Source organism: Phyllopteryx taeniolatus, chromosome 22 (assembly GCF_024500385.1).
Source record: "Phyllopteryx taeniolatus isolate TA_2022b chromosome 22, UOR_Ptae_1.2, whole genome shotgun sequence".
Classification (NCBI taxonomy): domain Eukaryota; kingdom Metazoa; phylum Chordata; class Actinopteri; order Syngnathiformes; family Syngnathidae; genus Phyllopteryx; species Phyllopteryx taeniolatus.
In genome coordinates, this window is record NC_084523.1 from 10,908,738 (window position 1) to 10,919,412 (window position 10,675).

The following is a 10,675-nucleotide window of genomic DNA, read 5'->3' on the forward strand; positions in this document are numbered from 1 at the left end:
TTTGAACCACAATGAATGACCTGTGCGTGAGTGCAGGTGGATGATGTGATGTTCCAGAAGAGAGCGTTGTCTCAGTTCCTGGAAGTCTACAACATGGCAGCTGTGATTGGCTCCCGAGCTTCGGCCCCGCCCACTGAGGCATCGTCGTGATTCATTTTCGGCCTTTTTTTTTTATTCTTCTAATTTATTCCTTTATTTAATTTCCCTCCTGTACTTTTATTTATTTTTGCTTGCAGAAGCTGCAGAAACACTGGATTTTTTCCGTCATTGTATTTATTTTTTTTCTGTGTGTCTGAATTGGAATAAAAGCACAAGTCAAAAGTTGACGTTTGGTCACTGAAGTTTCACCGGAAGAAATGATGTCAGTCATTTGCAAATTTCTCTATTCCTGCTCTCATTGGCCCTTGTTTCCTTGATGAGCTATGAGTCAGCAAAGATGCCATGCACTTTAACTTCTGAGGAATTTCCCCTGTGCTGCTGGGTCTTTTTTTTTTCCCTCTTTCCCATTGCTGCAGTAACATCATTACTTTTTAGTCTTCTTTCAACTTTATTTGAATTGATGTTTAAGGTGAAGATCAGGTTGCAAACTGGATAGTCATTGAAATTATTTTCTAAAGCCACATTTGATGAAAAAATGTCAAACAAAATGACCAAACGGTTGAAGCACATACTGTGCTCAGATAAAGTTGATAATTCAGCTTCTGGTCATCACATTGACAGACCAAATGGTACCGAGCATGTTAGCATTATAATATTGAGCTCATTACTAAGCTAACAGCCGCAGCTATCCCTTGAATGTTTGAAATTTTTCGTGAGTTCAACACGTTAGCTTTAGCATGGTGAGCTAAACTAGCAACTGCAATTAACGCTTGAATGTTTGCAACGTTGAGTGAATTTAGCAGTAGCAGCACACAGCTAAGACTTTAACATTTGAAATGCCGTTCAAGTTTAGCATGTTAGCATTAGCATGTTAAGCTAAGTTAATAGCAAGAGTAAAATGGAACCCATATTACACGTTAGCATATTAGCGTTAACATGTACACAGTTAGTCAAACTGAATCCCACAACTCACGGTATTGCTTTAGTTTTGAAACTCCAAATTTAAGATAAATTCCTCTAAAACTCATCACTTTCTTTACGTGTCAAGTCCGACACGCACGCACGCACGCACGCACACGCACACACCTGTGTGTGGTTGTGGGTGCGCATGTGTGTGGGAGATTCCTCACCTTGTGCTTCTGTGAACTTTGGTGATTTAAAGGAAATTGTCGACCACATTTTCTCACTTAAATCATCACAATGTGCATGCGTGCGTGTGTCATCTTTTAAATGTGAGCCGTCGCAGACAAGTCAACACTTGACCTGCTTCACATCAGCATCACCATCGGCACCAAGTCAGGAATTGAACCTGGAACGCACATGCACATGCACCAGAGTTGAGTTGAGGATGGCTGCCATGGCGAGAGCGATGCTCGGAGTGTGCGTGTACTTGTGTGTATGTCGGGTCAGGACCTCTCATGTGCCCCCAAGGATGAACAGAAGCATTCAGAACCTACTGCAACTCTATGTGAGTAGGCACACACACATACACGCAACGCACCAATTGGACTTAATGGAGTCAACCTGTTGTGTCTCTACTTTTGACAACTGACAACTTCATTTAGTGTGTGTGTGTTCACGTCATATCTAATGTGTGTTTTCAGAAGATTCCGCCCAAAGAACGTTTTAACGGCCGACCCGTCTTCTCCAGAGAACTTCTGGGCACCAAGATGGAGGTAGAAACATGTCATTAGTTTAGCCTAGCCTAGCTTAATTTAGCATTGTAACGCCTAGCGCAACAGAAGTTTGTTGCACAACATCTATGAACAAGACAAAGTCTTTTTGGGGTCCGTTTAGCCGTTTTTGTGTCATAGTTCCACGTGCAACGCTGCTGCCTTTTCTTGCTGCTTTATGGCATTCCCTGATATCCATCCATTTTCATTCCTGCTCATTCTGTATTATCTTGAGAAATAAGTTATCCACGGAGTTGTTAGTATGACTCGTGTTTATATCCTTCAAAACAAAAGACAGTTATTGTTTTAATTCAATCCAACTGACCATTATTGCTGCCTTTAGTGAAAATACATTTCTCTGCCTATAGTTGTTGCTGATGTTTATGTCATGCTCAGATGCTTGAAGTCTTTTGGGCCTTTTAATTGTTGTTTTTGCGTTGCGTCCGCCTGCATATTGATCACGTACAACGCTGCCGACTATACTTTCTGCATGCCAAGTATGTATGTACTCATGCACTGTATAGTTGTTGCTGGGATTTATGGAATCTTCAACTTGATGATGAATTTCTTGATACATGTATGGTATTTTTTTACTACATGTAATACAGCTGACTATTGCTGCTGCATATAGCTTGTCTATTTATTTTGACGTGATTGCTGCTGGCTTGTTTTCGTTGTTGTGCGTGTTAGGCCAGGGACATGCTGATGTCGGCGGTGCTGCAGACATATGAGGAACTGCTAGGAAACATGTTGAAGCAGCTGTCAGACCCGACGGCGTGGACCACCGGCGCTACCGCGACGTCCGGCGCCAGCGCCAGCGACCGCGATCCCGTTCCAAGCGTGGATGCTCGGGCCGAGCTGAGCTACCTCCTGAGGCGCGTGCAGGATCTGAGGAAGTACCGATACCAGGCCCAGGAGAAAGTACTTGATGGACTCGGCAAGCTCCAACACATTCAGGTACAACAATGGGGCATTATCAACGGTCCTGTAGTTAATTAAGCCCTTCATTTAGCCCCTTTTCTTAAAATTGACTCGTTGGAATGTATTAATTTGTTTTTGTATTCATTTTATAACTCCATTTATTTATGGTAAATAAATTACTCAGTAATATAAACAATTTGACATGGACATTAAACATGTTTCATAATTATTGAAGTATAAATATTTGTTGAATTTATTCATTTTGAATAAAATAAATATTCACATAATCAGGAAGTTGCAATAAAATTTGGTTATTATGATGTTTTGATGATTTCATAATAATTAAATGAATATGAAATAAATGGTCGCCGATGGTGTAGCGGTACACTCGCCTGACTTTGATGCGGACAGCGTGGATTCAGTTCCCACTCAGTGGCGGCGTGAATGTGAGTGTGAATGGTTGTCTGTGTCTACAGTGGGAGAAAAAAAAGTATTTAGTCAGCCACCAGTTGTGCAAGTTCTCCCACTTAAAAAGATGAGAGGACTGTAATTTTCATCATAGGTACACCTCACCTATGAGAGACGGGGAGGGGAAAAAATCCAGAAAGTCAAATTTTTTTCCATAATTTATTAGCAAATTACGATGGAAAATAAGTATTTGGTCACCTACAAAAAAGCAAGATTTCTGGCTCTCACAGACCTGTAACTTCTTCTTAAAGAGGCTCCTCTGTCCTCCACTCGTTACCTGTATTAATGTCACTTGTCATTATAATTGACACCTGTCCACAACCTCAAACGGTCACGCTCCAAACTCCCCTATGGACAATACCAAAGAGCTGTGAAAGGACACCAGAAACCAAATTGTAGATCTCCACTAGGCTGGGAAGACTGAATCTGCAATAGATAAACCGCTTTGTGTGAAGAAACCAACTGTGGGAGCAATTATTAGAAAATGGAAGACATACAAGACCATTGATAATCTCCCTGGATCTGGGGCTCCACGCAAAGCTCTCACCCCGTGGGGTCAAAATGATCACAAGAACCGTGAGCAAAAATCCCAGAACCACACAGGGGGGGACCTAGTGAATGACCTGCAGAGAGCTGGGACCAAAGTAACAAAGGCTCCCATCAGTAACACACTACGCCGCCAGGGACTCCAATCCTGCAGTGCCAGACTTGTCCACCCGGCTTAAGCCAGTACATGTCCAGGCCCGTCTGGAGTTTGCCGGAGAGCATTTGGATGATCCAGAAGAGGATTGGTAGAATGTCGTATGGTCAGATGAAACCAAAATAGAAGTATTTGGTAATAACTCAACTTGTGGTGTTTGGAGGAGAAAGACTGCTGCGTTGCATCCAAAGAACACCATACCTACCGTGAAGCATGGGGGTGGAAACATCATACTTTGGGGCTGTTTTTCTGCAAAGGGACCAGGCCGTCCGATCCGTGTAAAGGAAAGAATGAATGGGGCCATGTTTGGTAAGACTTTGAGTGAAACCCTTGTTTCCATCAGCAAGGGCATTGAAGATGAAACGTGGCTGTCTTTCAGCATGGCAATGATCCCAAACACACACCCCGGGCAACGAAGGAGTGGCTTGGTAAGAAGCATTTCGAGGTCCTGGAGTGGCCTAGCCAGTCACCAGATTTCAACCCCATAGAAAATCTTGGGACGGAATTGAAAGTCTGCGTTGCCCAGCGACAGCCCCAAAACATCACTGCTCTAGAGATGTGCATGGAGGAATGGGCCTAAATGCTAGCAACAGTGTGTGAAAACCTTGTGAAGACTTCCAGAAAACGTTTGACCCTTGTCATTGCCAACAAAGGGTATATAACAAAGTATGGAGATGAAATGTTGTTATTGAGGCAATATTTATTTTCCCCACTGTATATCTGCCCTGCGACTGACTGGCGATCAGTTCAGGGCGTCGTCCGCCTTTCGCCTGAAGTCAGCTGGGATAGGCTCCAGCACCCCGCGACCCTGAACAGGATAAGCGGTGTTGAGAATGGTTGGATGAAATAATTGGTTAATTTATTTACTATATTTTGAATCAAAGAAAATGAAAATAGTTTAATTTAATAAAAACATGTAATTATGAATATATGTAGTGTTTATTTTTTAAATATTGAGATCTTATTTTTATTATGGAAATTACCTCTTCTACATGACATACACAATTTTTAAAGAAAATGTACAAATATACAATTGACTTAATATTTGGAGAGTTAATTCCCCCCAAAAAATGTCTTCTCTTTTGGGTCACTGATGGTGTAGTGGTACACTCGCCTTGGCGAGAGGTGGCGTACACCCTGAAATGGTTGTCAGTCAATCCCAGTATTTGGAACATTTGGAAAGAAATTGTGAATGAATTGTCATGAAATTGATTGTGAAAAAAAAGTTTCTCCATGACTTTCTATAATTTTGGATACATATTTTGCACATGTATTTTACGAATCAATGATCATTCAATCCATTATAATTTAATGAAATAAATTGTGAATTATTGAAAATGTTAAGGGGCGGCACGGTGGACGACTGGTTAGAGCGTCAGCCTCACAGTTCTGAGGACCGGGTTTCAATGCCCGGTCCCGCCTGTGTGGAGTTTGCATGTTCTCCCCGTGGCTGGGTGGGTTTTCTCCGGGCACTCCGGTTTCCTCCCACATCCCCAAAACATGCATTGATTGGAGACTCTAAATTGCCCGTAGGTGTGACTGTGAGTGCGAATGGTTGATTATGTAGATGTGCCCTGCGATTGGCTGGCGACCAGTTCAGGGTGTATCCCGCCTCCTGCCCGATGTTAGCTGGGCTAGGCTCCAGCATGCCCACGACCCGCGTGAGGAGAAGCGGCTCAGAAAATGGATGGATGGGTGAAAATGTTAACATATCTAACATGCACATTAACTCATTAAAATGAAATTGTAAATAATACGAATCGCACGATGTTATTTTAGGCGGCACGGTGGCCGACTGGTTAGAGCGTCAGCCTCACAGTTCTGAGGTGCGGGGTTCAATCCCCGTCCCCGTCTGTGTGGAGTTTGCATGTTCTCCCCGTGCCTGCGTGGGTTTTCTCCGGGCACTCCGGTTTCCTCCCACATCCCAAAAACATGCATTCATTGGAGACTCTAAATTGCCCGGAAGTGTGAATGTGAGTGCGAATGGTTGTTTGTTTGTATGTGCCCTGCGATTGGCTGGCAAACGGTTCAGGGTGTACCCCGCCTCCTGCACCGATGATAGCTGGGATGGGCTCCAGCACGCCCGCGACCCGCGTGAGGAGAAGCGCGACAGAAAATGGATGGATGGATGATGTTATTTTAACGTTTTTAAGAAAAGTATTATTTCTTTATTTCACAAAGCCAACTGGATGAAGTTCACTTCTACGGATGAACATCCGTTTAAAGAAAATGAAATGTGGCCCTGGAATGCAAAAGCATGCGTGACCTTACGTGACCTTTAGCCTTCTCTTTACGTGACCTTCAGCCTTCTCCTCTGCCGTGGCATAACCCTGGTCCCTTCCCACCCACAGATGGACAACCTGGTGGTCCAGAGCAAAGCATTGTGGGAGCTTCCTTGGCTGTACGAGGAAGCCAGCGCATTGGTGGAGAGCGGCCGAGAGCGCCGTCGGCGCCGCCGGAGGCAAACGCTGCGACGCCCGCAAACAGTGACCTCATCCACATCCAATCCGAACTGACTTTATTTATTACAAAGCTCAGACACACACACACACAGTGTGTGTAGTTATTTATGATGTTATTTTAAGCTTTAGTTGTCATTATTTATGAGGTATTTATTTCACGGAACATAATAAAGATGCTATGGTTTTATTGACTGCTCACACTCTTCCATTGAAAGCTCACAAAAAAACGAAAGTAAGGACCGCTGAGGGGAAACACACACACTTGGACTTCTCAGAAAAACAATGAGAAAAGTTCCACCGGCTTGGTAGGAAGGAATTCAGCAGCACGCTCGACATTTACCAGAAGAACCCTCACAGGAAGTTAGCACAGCCTGCCTGATGTGTTGGGGGGTGGGGGGTGGGGGGGGCTTCAGAAGTACAAGATAAAAGTAGATGATTTTAATTGAAGCAATTGTACATGATTTAATTGAAGCTATTGCGTGTGTGTCGTCGTGCTGCTGCATTTGCGGTGGGGCGAATGGCCACAAGAAACCCATGACAACACGGAGAGAAACAGAGTTTACACTCTCCTTCCCCTTTGTCATTGCCTCTGAGTGTGCGCGCGTGTGTGTTTCGGTGTGAGTCAGCAGAGAGCAGCGGCGTGTGCAAGGAAAAAGGAAACAACTTGCTGCACGGTGAAAAATGTGTCAGATGTCGAGATGATGATGTGGAACATTTATTTCATTTGTATTCATGTTTGACAACGTGGAAACGTTCACACCCCCGTTGTTTTTTGTGTCCTCTAAACCTGTACAAAGAAAAAAAAAGAGAGAAGCGAGTGGCATTCAGAAGTGGAAATTTAGGCGTCAGTGCTTCCATGACAAGAAGATGGCGTTTCTGACTGGAAAAGTCACTTTGCACATTGGTTTTTTTCTCCCTCCTTAATAAAATCAAAGTAAAAGAGCCCAAGCATGGCACAAAGGGCTATTCACAAGCATGTCACAGTCTCCAAACGAATGCTGACAACATCATCATCATTGTCGTGATTTATACAATACCATCAACGTGACTATATCATTTGTACCCTTGTGCGTTTATTTTTTTCTTGTGTGACATTATGTGTTTTGTGTGTGTGTTTCACGAACACGAATTGACGAACTGCAGAACGAAGCACACACGACGAGGGGAGTGTCAGGTTTCAGGGGAGCTGTCCCTCGAGTCCCCAGGCGAGCGCGGGGCCTCCTGACGAGCGCAAAAGTCGAGGCCGTATCGTAACCTAGTGACCTGTGGGACTTTGGCATGACTTCTATGTCCCTTGTCCTTGGCCTAGGGGCTTGAAATTTGACACATTGCGCAGGGAGGAAGCCAGCCTTTACGCGAGGCCTCTCTGGACCTCCCCGATGGCCTCTCCGGACTTCCCCGGTGTCCCTGGAGCTGAGTGGCGAACGCTTGGTGGCACGAGCGGTTTTATTGCAAACACATACACACTCACGGGGCTGTGGCATTGACTTTTGGGACCCTTTTCCTTGGCCTCGAGCATAGGTGTCAAACTCAAGGCCTGGGGGCCAGATGCGGCCTGTCATATTTTATGTGGCCTGAAAAACCGCACGAGACGAATCTGAAGATACTGCTCTCGTTCCCCTGGGAGCCAACGTTCCCGAGTAATGGCGTTTTTTTCTCCAAACTAGGGTCCAGCACCGAGCTATCTTCCCACGGCTGTAGCTCGGGAACGGTCTGTGTTACGGACACGGGCCTGACGTGATCGGAAAGCTCCCCGAGAGGGCTACGACATACGTCGGGGATGAAGGCCTGCTCCCACTTGGAGATTTTGACTCATTAGTGACTTTGACGCTCACCAAAGTCTCAGTGACATCTCAGTGACAGTCTCCAACTCCATTGTCTTCATTTTTCAAAGGTGTATTTAACCTTGTCATCGTTTGGTTATTTCATGTGTGTTAGGTCAGTGTTAAATATATTGTAGAAGTTGTCATTTATTTGCTTAGCTTGCATTAGTATTATGGACGATTTTGAGAAAGGAACGTCTCGCCTTGAAGATGACTCATCAGGAATCATCAGAGAGAAGGACGTGGCCGGGACGTGGCAGGTGTCGGTCCCATGTTTTCACCTTGAAACCCTACCCTAAGTGTGTTGTGTCTTGTAGCTTAATACGTTATGTCTTGTAAACTTAGAAACCTCCCTATTTTCAAATAAATGCAGGAGCGACGGGAGAGATTGTTTCGAGCGTGTTGAGAGGCTGTAATCTGAACAATCTCCCATACGCCCTCCTCATGAGAAAAAGAAACCAGCGTCTTCATTACTTTTGTGTCAATTTTTTATCATGTTGGGTAAGATATATCCAACAGTCAGTGTGTGACCAATCAGTTTATATAATTGTATTTATTTATGGATAATAGTCTCATGGATGATGTCTTTTCCGAGGTTTTTCCTGGACAATGCAACAGAAAGTGCAGCAGCAGACTTGGGCATCACGTGAATGACTTGAATCAAGCACGAGAAATGGACCGTTCTCGTAAATAAATAGGAATTAGTCATCTGATTGGTCGCATTTGGCGCCAAAAGGTACGCAAACTAAGCTGATTGGTTAATGCAGTAAATCAATTTCCGGTTTGGATCGCTTAAACGCTTGAGGCGAGTGGCGTGATTCCTCTTTCATTTGTTCCAGTCAAGGTGAGGGTGCTGCTTCACGCTCTCTAGCGATTAATGTTGTTTTTGCTGTATCTTGACTTATTTGAGAGCGTTTTTGACATGTTTGACTCGGGCGGCCACCCGGAGTCTGATAGTGTCTTGTGAGTGACGCGTTAGTTGGTGCTTATACAGCTCAGTGTATCTGCGGGGTCGCCATTTTGTAGCGCAAAGTTTGAACTTTACTTAACGACCAAATGCATAGTAGGCTTCGTGGTGTCACTGGCTTGGTATTTTACGTGTTGCGAATGCGTTTCGAGTGTTTTATCGGTGTTGTAACGCACAATTGCCGTCGTCGTCGTGGCGGGGCTGTCGCGTAAATGTGACGTCTGCGGCAGCGTTGTTGCTCCGCGGTCGCAATTGTTAGGTAAACTTTGAGCTTTATTCGACGCCCAAATGTATAATTGGCGTCGCTGGCTTGGTGTTTTACACTTCGCGTGAGTGGTGCGGAGTTTCCAATGTTTTAGCGGTGTTGTAATGCACAATTGTCTTCGTCCTCATGGCGGGAGTGTCTCTTGAATATGACGTTGCCATTTTGAGCAACGTTTGAACTTTACTCGACGCCCAAAAGAGTAGACTTGGTGGCGTCGCTGGTTTGTCGTTTTACATTTTGCGTGTGTGATGTGAAGCATTTTCGAGTTTTAGCGGTGTTATGCACAATTGTCTTCGTCCTCATGGCGGAAGCGTCGCTTGAATGTGACGTCACCGCTGCTTCTCCGCGGTCGCCATTTTGAGCAAAGTTCGATCTTTACTCGACGCCCAAATGAATAATAGAGCGGGTCGCGTCGTCGGCTTTGCGTTTTACACTTTGCATGCGGTGTGCAGCATTTGAGTGTTTTAGCGGTGTTGTAATGCCCAATTTCCGTCGTCCTCGTGGCTGGAGTGTCGCTTGAATATGACGCTGCTGCTGCGCGTGGCTGTTCTGTTGGGCAAAGTTTGAGCTTTACGGTACGCCCCAAATGAATACTTGACGTGGTGGCGTCGCTGGCTTGTGGTTTTACACTTTGCGCTTGTGGTGTGAAGCATTTGAGTGTTTTAGAGGTGTTGTCATGTACAATTTCCGTCGTCGTCGGAGCGGGAGTGTCTCTTGAATATCATGTCATCGCTTGGTTTTGCTTTTCTTTTGACTTTTCAACTTTTTCCTGTAAATGTCTTTCTCCTTATTTTACTGTTACTATGGTCATTTTGAAAGTATTTGCAGTTAATTTACCTGTCCATTAAGTTAAATGACTATCATTTTCATTAATTAGCAATTAGTTTTCCATCCTCAGTCCAGTCCCAATTAGTTCGATCGTCAGTGAGGAAAGGAGGGCTGAACACTTCCTCCCTGAAGGTGAAAGGCCTCCGCCTGACCCCCGGTTTTTGAGCAAACTGTGTGAATTGACAAAGTTTCGGCTCTACGGAGCCTTCCTTGGGTCTCGGCACACCTAATGCATAAATAGGCGATGTTTACTGTCCAACCTCCCAAACCAAACAGTCATTGAAAACGTTCTTCCTTAATATACCCGCTGTTCTCTTGGCCTATTTAAAAATTTTAAAGAACGTCTATTTGCACTGTTCAAACTACTACGTGTTGAGCTCACTCAAACCAAGCTGTGAACAAGTTCCGCTCCCCAAATTTAATAATTTCAAAATAAAAGCTTGAAATTCCAAATTTAGCCGTAACTTTC

General features: G+C 44.5%; 1 protein-coding gene across 2 annotated transcripts; it reads left to right on the forward strand.

The window, feature by feature from the left end:
• Window positions 1-1,197: 1,197 nt before the first annotated feature.
• On the forward strand, window positions 1,198-6,510 carry LOC133472197 (interferon gamma-like). 2 transcript variants are annotated; one of them, XM_061762735.1, is made up of 4 exons: window positions 1,198-1,567; window positions 1,704-1,775; window positions 2,463-2,729; window positions 6,213-6,510. In XM_061762735.1, the coding sequence occupies exons 1-4, from the start codon at window positions 1,208-1,210 to the stop codon at window positions 6,375-6,377; spliced, it is 864 nt and encodes a 287-aa protein (XP_061618719.1). In that variant the 5' UTR covers window positions 1,198-1,207; the 3' UTR covers window positions 6,378-6,510. The 2 variants fall into 2 exon arrangements, with proteins under 2 accessions (XP_061618719.1, XP_061618720.1); XM_061762736.1 differs by having other exon boundaries at window positions 1,707-1,775.
• Window positions 6,511-10,675: the final 4,165 nt, after the last annotated feature.

Coding starts and splice junctions, on each gene's coding strand:
- LOC133472197 (XM_061762735.1), top strand. CDS start 1,208: ATGTGTGTGGGAGATTCCTCACCTTGTGCTTCTGTGAACTTTGGTGAT. Junction 1,568..1,703: donor AGAACCTACTGCAACTCTAT/GTGAGTAGGCAC, acceptor GTGTGTTTTCAG/AAGATTCCGCCCAAAGAACG. Junction 2,730..6,212: donor GCAAGCTCCAACACATTCAG/GTACAACAATGG, acceptor TCCCACCCACAG/ATGGACAACCTGGTGGTCCA.